General features: G+C 42.1%; 1 protein-coding gene across 2 annotated transcripts; it reads right to left on the bottom strand.

The window, feature by feature from the left end:
* Positions 1-1,197: 1,197 nt before the first annotated feature.
* On the bottom strand, positions 1,198-13,975 carry e2f2 (E2F transcription factor 2). Of its 2 annotated transcripts, none has more exons than XM_080871869.1 (7): positions 13,169-13,975; positions 6,800-6,899; positions 5,199-5,418; positions 4,373-4,534; positions 3,985-4,099; positions 3,667-3,865; positions 1,198-3,054 (listed from the first exon to the last, which is right to left on the bottom strand). In XM_080871869.1, exons 1-7 carry the CDS (start codon positions 13,442-13,444, stop codon positions 2,780-2,782), a joined length of 1,347 nt encoding a protein of 448 aa, XP_080727995.1. In that variant the 5' UTR covers positions 13,445-13,975; the 3' UTR covers positions 1,198-2,779. The 2 variants fall into 2 exon arrangements, with proteins under 2 accessions (XP_080727995.1, XP_080727996.1); XM_080871870.1 differs by having other exon boundaries at positions 3,667-3,862.

The following is a 13,975-nucleotide window of genomic DNA, read 5'->3' as shown; positions in this document are numbered from 1 at the left end:
TGTGACTTACTGACTGAGCACTGTCAGTCCAGGGCCATTCCATGCAGGTTCTCCGTGGTCTGGCTTCTGGGCAGGCAACAATGTTTACTCCACCCTCAAACAGATGCCAATGCCAGTGTACCTGTTATTACAGTTGGTATGGTAACAAAAGGTTTTGCAGAGTGGGAACAGGTAGACAGACTTGTTTGTGATTCATATCGATGTTAATTGCGTGTCATAGTGTCATCTGAGTCGTACGAGTGATACTATCCATGTAACTAATAGGTTATAAGTCCACCCAAAGTTTCCCAACCAAGCAGAACCGCTCCTCATCCTGGAGCCGTAAATAACAACATGTAGTGTTTTAAAGGACTGTGTGGGTATGTGCTGCAAACTGGTGAACATTAGTCAGAAAGAGGTATTTATAGTTTCTGCAATTAAACGATCCAGCTGACAAGATTTACTTCAGCTGATTGCTGCTGTAGCAGTAACAGAAACAAGGTAGCTTGCTCTTTAGATAGCATGCAAACCCTGCAGCCAGGGCTGTCATGTGATGCCTGACATGCTTGTTTAAGATCTCTTGTTCAGAACACGAGCTGTTCTGTAGTTTCCGTTAACAGACAGTTTGCAGAGAACCAGCACCCTCTCTCTACATTGTAAGGAGTATAAAGCTTTATAAACTTCGTGTTGATCATAAAAGTCACGTGGATGCTCCTTGGAGTTCCATGCGAGCTTAGTTATTCCTAAAGAAGTGTTCACAAACCGATCTCTGAAGAAACTTGTAGTTGCATTTCTAACTTGCAGCAATGTGCTTTGACTAAAATTAATGACATCGTTTTTCCTTGCAGATTTTTCACCCCCAACACACCATTGCAGCGTGACCCACTGAACTTTGACCTGCTGATTGCTTGCTCCCTTTTGTGAGCGGTTTCCAAAGCAACAAGCTTGTGAAGAATGATGGGTGCCTTTGTGCACCTGTCTGAATGTGTTTATAGCTGTTTCAGTTTCGTTGTAACTATTGATGCAGACTTATTGTCACTCTTTAGGAAATGTCACTTTATATTAGATCAGTGCCTGCACTGTTTAAACTTTCATATGGCTTCCACAGATGTCGAAGAATTAGCGATACATCAGAATATCAAACCAAGAGTCACGTCATACAAAGCAATTCATACGCATTCCGCTTTTTCTGACATGATTAAAAAAGAGGAACTCAAATTCATGTGTAAACAATGGCTGCAGTATATTTTATTTAATAACTTCACAATATTACAAATCATTAAGTGCTGAATGACTTACAACAGTCCAAAAATTTTTAGAAAAAAATAGGTATAAATACAAAACAAGTTATGTACAAATACCAAAAACAATAATGCTCATTGAAAAAAAAACACACACACACTACAAAATCTGAATTCACAATTCTCTAATCTACATTGTAAAAAAAACTGCACGCACAAACGCACAACAACCATTTCCCAAGCTGTCAAATACGCACCACAACACTCAATTTCAAGTTTTGATAGGACAGGACAGTTAGCTTATCTCTGCAGTGTAGAGGGAAAGCCAAAAATATACCAAATTTTACATTTCTAGAACACTTCAAAAACACTTTTTAAAAACAAACAAACAGATTAAAGTCAGAGCTACTCCATCCTCAGGAGTACATCTCTGACATGTAAAAGTGTTACGCCGCAGCAGGCAGGGAAAGTATTTGTGGGCCTAAAACCTGAACAGCAAAGACAAATTTCTCATTGTTTCTGTTTCTGCTGAAGTAACAGAGTTCATTCATTTTAAAACTAGCGCAAAAAGAAATTGCTCCTCTAATTACACCTCATTTACATCAATTAACCCCCTCCTCTCCCCCATCACCCACCCCTCTTCACCCCCCTTGCAACACAGATGCTGCATTTAATTCGTTTTGGGTTATTTCCTAAGAAATACAATAGTAGCTTTACACTAATAAATTAAAACCACTCAGTTAAAGACAACTATTAAACTCAACAGAGCAACAACTGAAACAAAGCTGCCAAACCTACAAGGCGTCGCTCAAAGATTGTACATGTTCAAAGAGATAAAAAGAAAAAAAAAAAGCCACCATTTGTCATGACCTCTGACTCGACTCTGGGTCACAGCCTGCACATTCAGGCACACAAGGCTTGACACAAAGCTTAAGGCATGAAAGAAGCAACATGAGCACCTTTGAAAACCAGTTTTAATGTCTAAAATCTATGCTGAGATCTCACCTGATGTGTATTCTCGAGCTGTAGATGCATGTCGACACTGAAGTTCATTCACAGCTTAATTTGATCAGTGGTGAAAACACTGCAAACAGACCCTGTGTGTATGGCTCTTCATGGCTTTAGCTTACTTTGATCCAGTGATTGAATCCTGTAACGCTGCATGGCAGTTAAAGCTGACATTATACAATGCTGCCCCCTATGGGCCAAAGAGTGGTACAAACAATTATTTAGACTTTGGAAACGAGGGGTAAAAAAAAAAATTCCTGAGTTGGTCACACTAAACAATGACTGATAAACAAATGCATCATCAGTTCTTTCGCTGACAATACGACATAAACAATAACTCCTGCTTTCTATGAGACTTACTCGACTTACTGCCCAAATTTACTATATATACAAATATTTTCACTTTATAATTTAAACAAAGAAGTTGATTCCTCCATCGGACATTAAAACAGATGGCTTCATAGTGTAATAGTTTGTCCCAAGAAGGCATTCGATTAAATATTACCCTTCTTCTCCCTGAATTTTCTCCGCCCCATCCCTTCATCTAAGCCTCAGCTTTTCAACAAATCTCCGAGATCGTAAGTGTCGAAGAAGTCTGACACTCCCTCGCTGTCCTCCAGGCTCCAGAGGTAGTCATCGTGGTCCAAAGGTGGAGAAAAACTGACAAAGGGGGTGTTGGGGTCTGACGTGAAGGAGGTGCCAGGAAGCTGGTCCTCGGTTATCTGAAGCAGGCTCGGGGGCAAACCCAGCAGACCCTCTACGTCAAGCAGAGAGGACGTGGAGGTCACAGCTGAGGAGGCGGCTGGAGCTGCTGCGGAAATGTTGGCTGTGTTGAAGAAAGCGTTGGAAATTAATTTTGTGCTAAGGGCACTGCATTAAAAAAACATTTAGAGAGGTGGTGTACTTCTACACATTTCTTTTTAGCTTCCTAAATTGGAATAGTTTTTACATCTTTTATCCTCATACAAGTTCTATTTTTATTCTACTCTTGTGCACATACTCCCTGAGTTTTTTGTTGTTTTTTATGCTTTCAGCTGAGGGGTTAAATAATGAAAAAGTTAAAGGAACAGTTCAAGATTTTTTTGCAGAATGCAAAACAAATACAACAACCAAACAAGCAAAACTAAAGCAGATTAAATAACATGCCATTTGTTTAATTTGTCACCGATTTATCATGGCATCGCATGAAACCGCCAAAAAGAAGTGTGACCTTTCTGCTTTAATGGTGCTATTTGACCTTTGGACTGGCTCCAGCTGAAGAGGTGCAATTCATTTTTAATGTTCTGGAAGCCTTGGGATAAAATCACTTTGTAAAACTTGTAAAACTAAATTAATGCTAGTTGCAAAACTAGATGCAGTCTATGACTAGTGCACGGGTACGATCAAAGTAAGGGTAGCTCAAATAAAGGTGGTATTCTGTTCAAAACTCAAAGCTTACAGTCAACAGGTTCCTCTTTGACGCTGTAACTCGGTGGTCCTATTGGGGTTGCAGCGGGAGGGTCTTGCGTTTGAGGGAATTCCTTTTTGGGAGTGACAACACTCTTAACAGGACTAGCTTCTTCAAGACCCTCATCAGGACATAGGTAGACTTCTATGGGACCATTTCTACTCTTTAAATAGATCTGCAAAGACCCCTGCTGTAAGGAAACAAGAGAAGAAGCAATTAATTATCAAAACAATCTGACATCAGGACAAATGCACAATTTAAAGGAAGGAGGGGTTAAGGGGACAAACTGAAACATAAACCAAATCTCACCCCTGCTGTGTCTGGCACCTCAAGCTTGGTCTCTGCAGGGGCTTTAACAGCAATGACTGTCTGGTCTTGAAGGCTGCCGATGGAGCGGATGTCTTGATACGTCACATAGCCCAATGTGGATCATGAGGTTAAGGGTAACAACAGTGGAATTTAAATACACGTGCGTGTGTGCTTGTCTTTTTTTCTCTTTTATTATTTTTTGGCTATATCTGGCAAGATATTAGTAGGAATCTGATAGTAAAGTAGGGAAAGACGAACGCCCCTGCTGCCTTTTAGCATATGCGTTACCTACTCAACCAAGCAAGCTACAGCGGAACATGCCAACAAGCGGAAACGGAGATCATGAAAGAATGACGTGGATAACCACGGTGCTCTATGTAAAGGATATCTCTGACTCTCTTTATATTCAGTGAGTTGTTTGAGCTGTGTGGTGCTGGACTGAATCTGTTCATCCAGAGATCTCTCTGCTCTCTCTAGGTCTCCAAGCTCTTTCCTCAGGGCACGGGCCTTCTCCCCTCCACCCGCTCCACCTTCAAACACGTCTCCAACCCTGGAGAAACACACACATACACACAATAAACACGTCTATGAATAATAAAAGTCTGTAACAGTCAAAACAACTCCACACGTTTAGGTAGTGTCTACAACTGGCACTGCAATGTCTGCTGACTGCCACTAGGGGGCAGACAAGCGAGTACCAGTATGAAGTTTTTCTTCCTTTTAATACTTCATGAAGAATAAAAGCAATGGAGACATTTTTAGAATGCAATCAAAGCCCAGTATAAATAGACTCAAAAACAATCGGTAGGTTTTTTGCAAATGTCTATACATCTATCTTTTTTACTAATTAGTCCAGAAAGTGTGCAGCATAAAAACACTACTTTGTAAAATCATTATAAAAATCTAGAGTAAATATGTTATAAAAGCAAACTTTTATAAGATATTAATATCTTGTCTCAGCTGTTTGACACGAGCAAAAAGAACCAAGCTGCATTGCACTATGTTACACAGCTTTGTTAATAAGGCCAAATTGCTGCTGTCAACAGTCCTGCCCATGCTTTGCCCAACATTATTGTGAAAGTCTGTAAGGAACCCTAAATGCCAAGGCTTCACTTAACAGTTACGCAGTCCCTGGTTTGCTTCTGTGAGCTACACGCAGTTGATAAACCTCCCACTATTCCTGCTACTTAACCTTCTTCTACATTTCTACTTACAGCCACTGGATGTTGTTTTTTGACTTCTTCCTGATAAGCTGGACTCCCTCTAGAACATTGGTGATGTCATAAATGCGTCTTTTCTGGACCTCCAGGACCTCAGTGGCCCAGTTCAGATCAAGGACTCCATCAGGAGACTCAGCAATGAGACCCACAAATTTCTTGGTCAGCAGGCCCAATGACGTGTCGTACCGCGTCCGCTCACCCGGAGATTTTGGAGCTGCGAGGAAACACACAGAAAAGTAGCGCATAAGACTAGAAATGTGCTTGAGTTACACAACTCTGATTTTTACTAATTCATTCAAGTGTTTTATTTGGCTGATGAGCTGGCGGAGAGATCACTGATTCAAATATTTACTGTATTAGTCATACAAGCTGTTGACAACAGTGAAACATGAAAACAGTTATTGGAATGTGTCAACTAGATTTATTTCTGCCTTTATGTTTTACTTTCTATGTTTGATATCATGTTCGAAATTACAAATAATCCTCCAAGCAGAAATATTTCTTCCTCGCACGGAAAATATGAAAATAAGAGCTATGGGTACGGTATTGTAAACCAGAAACAGCATCTGTCTCCGATGACTGTGTCTTCATATTGCTTTAATCTGCTACAGGTTTAATAATCAGTCTTGATTAGTTGGACGTCTCTGCTCCTCTGCATCAAAGAGCAAGTTTAGGTGGTTTAGGCAGCTCCAGCTGGTGGGAATCTTTGTGTAAGACTCGGGGCACATCGGAGATTATGGCCCTCTGTTGTCTTGGGAACACTAAAGTATTCTCCCAGAATACTGTGAAAGAGGTCCTGGCATCTCTGCTTACTGTGCTCTCCCCGTGACTCAATGACATATAACCACACTGGTGATAGAAAATGGATCAATAGGTCTGATAATCTTAGTAATAACATATTCTCAGGGCTCCTTAATTCCAGAGAATTGTCCATCAAACAATCATAAGACATTGCAATTTCATAACTGAGAGACACGGCAGACCGCACATTCCTCCCTGATCCGTCATTCCCGCTGAGCTGTGAGATTTGAGATGTCGTTGGGAAGGAGGCGCTAGCTTGTGTATTCTAGGAAAAGAATGTCAACAAGCCAGTTTATGATACTGGCTCTCTACTCCTGGCTACACCATTGCTTTTTTTTTTTTTATCTGTTATGTGTAAAGCTGTACGCAACTGAGCTGCTGGTACCGCACTCTGTGCTCATATGGGTGAACTTCGCAGAAAGTGAGGAAACTATTGCGGAATACTTCAGCAGTAGTCTTCCTGCCATGTCAGTTTGACCCATAGCAAACAGGTCTGTTCGTGTTTGCTCACAACCCAAAGGTTCAGGACGCAATCAGGCTGAGGTCGTGTCATGCAAACCTGGCATTACCCACCCTGCCTGGGTTCAGATTAATGCTAAAGAGTACCGTACAATCAACTTCTTTTCATTGTTTGCTCTTATTCTTTTCTTTTAATGTTGAACTGCTTCTTCCCTTTGCATAGTACAAAAAATATTTTCCACCCACTGATGTGTACCACACCACACCAACTTTATTCATAGAGCACTTTCAACACCGTCACAGCACACACAACAAGAGATGTACAGTCTACTCACTCCTTGGGCTTGGTATCCGTGCTGCAATGCTGCATTTTCCTTTTGGCGTACGAAACTCTGGCAGATACAGAGGGTCTTCTAAATCCAGCTTCCTCTTGGCCTAAAGGGAAGACATTTATCAAAGATTAACAAAAAGATGCAAATGTTACAAAGCAGGTGTGACTTACAGCTCTACTACTTCCTCTGTATTAACTGCTGTTTCACTACATAAGAAAATATAAAGGGTGTATAAGACTGAAATCCTTCCAATCTCAGTGTAGGCTGAACAAAAGCACATTATGGAAGTGTTTAACTCATCCTACTGACTTTAAATAATGGCTAGTTAAAAAGCTGAAAGAATCAAATAGTTTGTAGGGCAAGTCCAGACCTTTTGTAGAACAGTAGCATGAATGCTAGACGGCTAAATAGGGGCTTGTTTAAAAGTACCATGTCGTAAATGTGCCAACAACCCTCAAGTGCAGGAACAAAGCACCCCCCACACGCACACTTTCCCAAGCACTTCAACAGGGGCTGATTTTGTTTGTCTGCAGTCAACAGAAGCGGGAGGTCTATAGGCCCGACTCGTTGCCTGACATACGTCAGGAAGTCCCTGGAATCACTCAATGACCTCTCCTCCCCCCTCTCAACCCTCTTCCTTCTGTGCTTAGCACACAGGCTCCTCACAGAGACACACGCGCGCACACAAGCAGAACATTATCTGACCATAACAGCGATGCATCATACAATCAAAAGCACATGAACAACCTTTGTAACCCAATATAAAATCTTCAAATGACCATTGCTTTTTTTTCCCGCCATCCACTGGCCTACTTAGCTGAAGTGAAAGCGCTACTCTCTTAAGGATTAGGAAATTACCACCACACCCCACGTGCAGATATGCTGTCATCATCAAAAGTTCACGGTGGACGAGAACGTTTGCTGTCAGTTGGAAATCCAACAACTGCCCACACAAAAACACAATGACTGAGCTAGTGAGGCAATTTCACCTCCGCACACTCTGGCTGCTGGGTAATTTGTAGTGCATGGCTAGATCTCACAAACTCCTTTCACCGTGTCTCCTCACGAATAATCCCTTTTGCCACGACAGCGTACATGCGGCCAGTGAACTGTTTTAGTTAACAGGTTTAGGGAAATTGCTTTTTCAGAGATGGGAAAAGCAGGGAGTTCACGTTACCGCGTGTGGATGTGCCTACGCATGTGCGAGTAAAGGGATAATGAAGGCTGCCATTGTCCCCCAGTGTTCTCCCTAACACGTCCACCTGTTGTCTCGTGACATCTGGAGCAGCCCCGTGCTGTTGGCAGGCTAGATTTTAATCCCTAAAACACACAGTCAGGCATACAGAGACACCCGCAACAGGACGGTGAACAGCTACCGAAGAACAAAATGCTCACTGTTGCCTCTAAAACGACCTCTTGCACGATTCAAACTTTGAGTTTTCATTGGCCGATGGTCGTGAAAGTCGCTATCAAACACTTGGAGTCGCAGAAAGGAAGCAGATGATACCAGTTGGACTGCCTACAGCCGTGACAGCTGTGGTTTAACCAGAGAAAAACTGCCACAGCTTTCCATTGACTCAGTGTCCCAACACAAAGAAAAAAACGTCGCATTTTTTGACCAAATAAGGCTGAAGACTTGTCATTTCTATGACTTAAAACGAGCAGGTCAACGTGTGTCAAGTCAAACTTTTTAATGCACGTGTACAATTTGAGTCATAGCCTGATGCATGTAAGAATAGCCTGACTTGTAAGAATGGAACCAGCGGTTTCCCCCTGCAGCTGTACATCAGAGTGAGGGCTTGGGTGCTCCTTCATTTGCATGAGTGCTTTCTCTGGTGATTCAACCATATTACGCAAACCCAAAGTCATTTAGAGGAAAGACCTTTTATTTTTTAAATTCCTCACTTAACAGACTAACAGACCACTGAAAGAAGAAGTGCAGCTATTGAGAAATGGTTACATTTTACAGAAAGTGCACAGGTATGCCGCCTAGCACACATCACTTTTAAGGTGTTAGAACACAACATTGTGAAAATCTGAATCCAAAAGCTTTCACACCCTAAAACTAGCTCTCGCATACGTATGGTGCAGCTATAAGAGACGATGGGAGAGGCCCGAGTCAGCTGGCCTCCTTATTAGCACGTTATCTCAAAGACTGGCAGTATCACGCCACTCACGTTTGCTATAACCTCACCCTGCCTGATTGCCCAGTTACGCCCATCTACTGCACGCGGCCCCTTCTGTTTGCTGTATATTATTTGGCCGGTTCCCGCCGTCTCTGCTGCTGTGCTGTAAACTCCACGCATGTAATCATAATCACGTGAAGGGCTTCTGCAGTCGGGCCTCTCCTCAAACAAACAGATCTTGCTAGTCAGGCTGCACCAGACTTAGATTCCATCCAGGCAAAGGGCAAGTTTCAGTATGCCTACAAGTACCTACCGCTCTGTACCGAGCCCCTTCACTACCACACCCTTGGACATAAAGGAAAAACAAAAGTTGCCCTACAACAGCCTCTTAAGCGGTTAAACAGAGGTGTGGATCCGTCCCCACTGTGGCTTGCCTGCCTGATGAGGGTAAGCTGCTTTGAAATGCAAAACTCCCCCTATAGAGAGCATTGCCCTGTAGGGCTGGTATTTGCCTGAAGCTGGGGTTAAATGGAAAACACACCAACAAAACAGATAATAGAGAGAATGCATACAGTTGGTACTGTGTCCAATATCCCACCAAAGCATTAGCCTGAATGGGTTGTTAACCCTAGGGGCTAAAAAAAGGTCAAACCAGAGCTGAAGGTCGGTTGCAGGAGACGTGTGTGTTCCTAAAAATTACCAAAGGAGAAAGACTAAGGCATTAGCTGACATCCGTAATCACTCAGTTGTGGTGAAACTCCGAGTACGTCACATAAACAGGGAATAAATGGGACATTGTTCCTGGTGAATATTATGGAGATGCATCCTGTTGCCATACCGCTGTTTGACTGTACTGAACTTTGCCTAAACTGACAAATTCATTCATCTGCAGTCCAATAAGAGAAAAGGGCTTCCCTGGACTTTGGCTGTAGGTCTGAATACTGTAACACATTTACATCCCTATCGAGCTGAAAGGAAGCAGAGACAACAGTTTATCAACAGTTTACACACCCTGGTTAAAATTCACATGCCAATAGCTGATACGTTGCCTTTTTCTAGAGTTGGTAAGATTAATAAGTAAAGACTGGATCTCTGCAGCTGAAGTTTACTAAAATCAGTCAAATATTAACCTTTTTTTATTTTTTTTTGTAGGTAGGTGCCTACAAACGTGTGGGACTTTGTATGCGCTTAGATTGTTTGTACTTAAAATAAATAAATGCTAAGCTTTAAAATCTGGTTTCCCAGTCAAAGTTTAAAAAAGGAAAGATTAAAGAAAAAAGCTGTGGTTATAATGTTGTATAGGTTAAAGGAAGTGAGCCGTAAGTACATGAAAAGGCCACACTTCCTGTAAACAGAGAAGTCATGACTGAACATGCACTGAAACAGCTGTGTCAGCAACACATTATTATCTTCAGCTTCTTTACTGTCGTCAATAAAACTTCATAATATCATCACATCAAATGTATCCTGCAAGATAGCTACCACCAGCCATCGCAACACATACAAGAGCAACTCAAATGTCGTGACTTTTAGTCATTCAAACCCAAACATAATGATAATGACATCCTTGTGTCAAAATCATAAATATATATTAGTGCAACAAAACTAACGTATAATAGAAGGAATACGCTCAAACATCATTAAAGCCCACTGTACCACTTATTTCTAGACACGGGAATCAAATCACTTAAAATGATAAGTTTAAAAACAGAAACTTTAAGGTGGGTTCACTCCCTTTGATTAAGTTTACCCAAATTACTGAAGTGATCCAGAGGAAGTTTCTTAATCAGAGAGCTTTTTGAAACCTCATCCGTATTTTCAACCGTGCCGTCACTTCTGTCAACCCGAACTAGGCTCCTGTTTTTCTGGTAAATTGAAACGTGCACCTGTGACAATGTGCAACAACTGAAAATATTCAAATCCCTTGAAAACAGAAGTTACCGTGGTCACAGTGTGCATGCACAAAAACACAGGCGACATGACTGCGTACACGGGGGTCGTGTCATAAAGCCTACTGAACCACATCAAATCCAGTATGGACCACTTATATGGCCAAACTTTAAGGTTGGATTTCAAGGGGAAAACCAGGTTATCAAGCGTGAATGCACGTAATATTTCTAGAAACCAACAATGCATACACACTAGGGCTGCCACAAACGATTATTTTGATAGTCGACTAGTCACCGATTATTTTTGCGATTAGTCGACTAATCAGATCATCATCCATTAGACGTAAAACTACAGCTTATTGCACCAGCAGCATCTGCTCTTATATAACTATCATTAGCTTACAGCTTTAAGTGTTTAAGGTCTGTGCTAACTAAAAATAAAGACAAGATGATAGTTTATTAAATTTTAATGAAGTTTTCAGATTGTTTCGGTGGAGTTTAATAAACTCCTTGCTATCTAAAATATAACAGGACACTGGAGTATATTCTGGAGCATCTCACACTTCTGATAATCAGCTGTCTGCTTGACGTTTATTCAGCTGTGTAAAAACTATAACTTTAATCTCAGACAAACTGATTTACTCAGGAACAAATAAAATACTAAAAAAAAAAAGCCAAACAATAACATTTTAAGTTATCTAAGTGACTCATATATATTCAACCTGAGTAGCGAAAGACAGCGGTGGGTTTGAAAACGATTTGCGGGGAGTCCGGTGTTCTCACGGCTCTAGTGAGCCTCGCCCCCGGCTCGCTAACGAGCTAGTGGGTAACAGACGTCTCTGAAAACGTCGGAGCGCTTTTGAAAATATGTGGTGTCCTGATAAACTGAGCAGATATTTGAGGTTTACACAGTTACATTCTCGCCTGAAAATATGTTAAACGTTTATTTTGTGACCCAGAAAGAATAATAAGAGTAACATTAAAACTAACTAGCTGCCGCCATTGTTGGAAACTGCGCTGGGCCGCGCTATGAATTCTGGGACACAGCTGCTTCTTCTTCTTCTTCTTCGGGGTTTAACGGTAGCTGACATCCTTGTACATGCAATGCTGCCATCTTCTGTTTCAGTCCGTTATTACACTCTTAAATCCTGCCACTTATTCCTGCGTCTTTTGTGATCTTACAAAGCTTCAAACGACGCGTCGACTATTAAATCAGTCGTCGACGATTTTGATAGTCGACGTAATCGTGACTAGTCGACTAATCGTGGCAGCCCTAATACACACTTTGACAGCAGTTAGGTTCACATTGGCACATGATATGCCAGGTGGTACCCTAGTTCTCACTTTACTTATATCCATCTAATCCTCTTGAAGGGCCTATTAGGGCTGGGGATTTGACATGAGATTTGAAAACCCTGTACGCACTCTAACCCCTTTAGCGTTACTGCAATTCATTAAATCTAAAAAAAGACTCCGGGGCTGACGAGTCAGCTGGAATAAAGACACCAAATACAACAAACAACAACAGGTGTAGAGCACTAAAAAGCTGCTGAGTGTCATCCAATCTTCTCAGATCAGGATTTTCAAATAATCTTCAGCATTCGAGTTTAAAATGAACGACATTACTTAACATCATTAAAGCCAACTGTGTATGTGTTTTACAAAACAGGTTAATCCTTTACTTATTGGTGATGCTTTAGGGCTTCCGATAGTAATACTTTCACACTCCAGAAAATACACTTGTTCTGTGGTTATGACCTCTGACCTATGCTTCCTTCCCACAGTCCAACACAGACCCTGTTTTGACATAATGGGAAGTGAGGGTGGAGCATCTGTTGTGTGTGTTATCTCCCATTACAAGTGTTGGGAAGCTATGAATTTGCCTTAAGTGTCTTTCCTGCAGCTTGGTCGAGCCCCTGCATTGTTTGCTTGTATTAAAAAAAAAAAACTAGCTCTGCTGCACCAAGGAGGGGGGACACTCGTTATTTGGGCACAAGAGAGTGGGGCCTCTCTCTAAGCACCCCTACTGGCTCATCAAAACCATCAAACACAGAACAAGGCGTCTGGCCTTGTCTTAGCTACAGCTGGACTGCGGGAGAAGATGTCACACAGCCTGGCATGGATAAGGAAAAAAAAGAAAGAAAGAGAGAAGACACCAGTCATGCACATCAGCAGGAGCAGCCACAGTGGCCCCTCTGTGGCTTATCACGTCAAAACATATCTGAATGCACCCTTCTCAAACATGCATAGCAATGAAAAAAGTTAAATATTCCTCCCCCGGACATATGCATATCATTCGCTGGATATTAAACAGTAAGGAAACACGACCCCAGGCTTGTATTTGTGTGATTATTTACCGGCAGTCGCCCGGAGGATGATCTGATGGGTTTAACCTCGGGTCCATGGGGGGTTGAATACAGGCTGTTGGCTCTTTGTTCGGCCACGCTGGTGTTGCAGATCTGGGTGAAATATCCGGCCGGTACCGTGTTCATCTGCGGACTGGACAGTCCGGTGAGGAAGAAGTCGGTCTTCACTCCACCGGTGGACAAAAGCTTCATCTTCTGCTGAGAGCAAGGCAGCCCCACTGCCTGCCGAGCCGATGCCGGCGAGACGCCTTTAGGCATCCGCATCATTTTCCTGAGTAGACTAAATTTAACCGGACCGGTGAGGCGAAGGCAGAAGTGTGCCTGTACTTGAGCACACTGAATCGCTCAGCAAGCTTCACTTACTGCGGGACCTCTATGAATATATTAACTGCCAATACTGTAACACACAGAAACAAAACAAAAGCAACTTTCACAGCGTAAACTGCCGAATTAGCTGCAAGCCGCATGAATTACACATGCAGTACAGGCTTATATGTTATAATGTGACGTTTATCCTTAGTACATTTAACAGGCTGGTCGGTGTTGTTATCCTTTGTCCTGTAACAGTGTAGAGGAAACTTGCCTTACCAGTTATAAAGAATAGCTTCCTGAATAAATAAACTATTTCAAACGTCCAGAACTTTAAAGCTTAACTCTCCAAGGCTTTCAGGTCTCACTGAGATCCGGTTCCAGCTGGAGATTAACAAATGATTGTGACTCCCTCTGGTGCTGAATCCGACCCAGTATGCCACTCCTGTCCGTCCACCTCAGAGCTCCTCTCTCCATACAAGGGGGCAA

Source organism: Rhamphochromis sp. 'chilingali' (assembly GCF_963969265.1).
Source record: "Rhamphochromis sp. 'chilingali' genome assembly, chromosome: 21".
Lineage (NCBI taxonomy): Eukaryota > Metazoa > Chordata > Actinopteri > Cichliformes > Cichlidae > Rhamphochromis > Rhamphochromis sp. 'chilingali'.
This window is presented reverse-complemented; position numbering and strand designations above follow the sequence as displayed.

Coding starts and splice junctions, on each gene's coding strand:
- e2f2 (XM_080871869.1), bottom strand. CDS start 13,444: ATGATGCGGATGCCTAAAGGCGTCTCGCCGGCATCGGCTCGGCAGGCA. Junction 6,900..13,168: donor CATCCTCCGGGCGACTGCCG/GTAAATAATCAC, acceptor TCTTCCCTTTAG/GCCAAGAGGAAGCTGGATTT. Junction 4,535..5,198: donor AAAAACAACATCCAGTGGCT/GTAAGTAGAAAT, acceptor GTGTTTCTCCAG/GGTTGGAGACGTGTTTGAAG.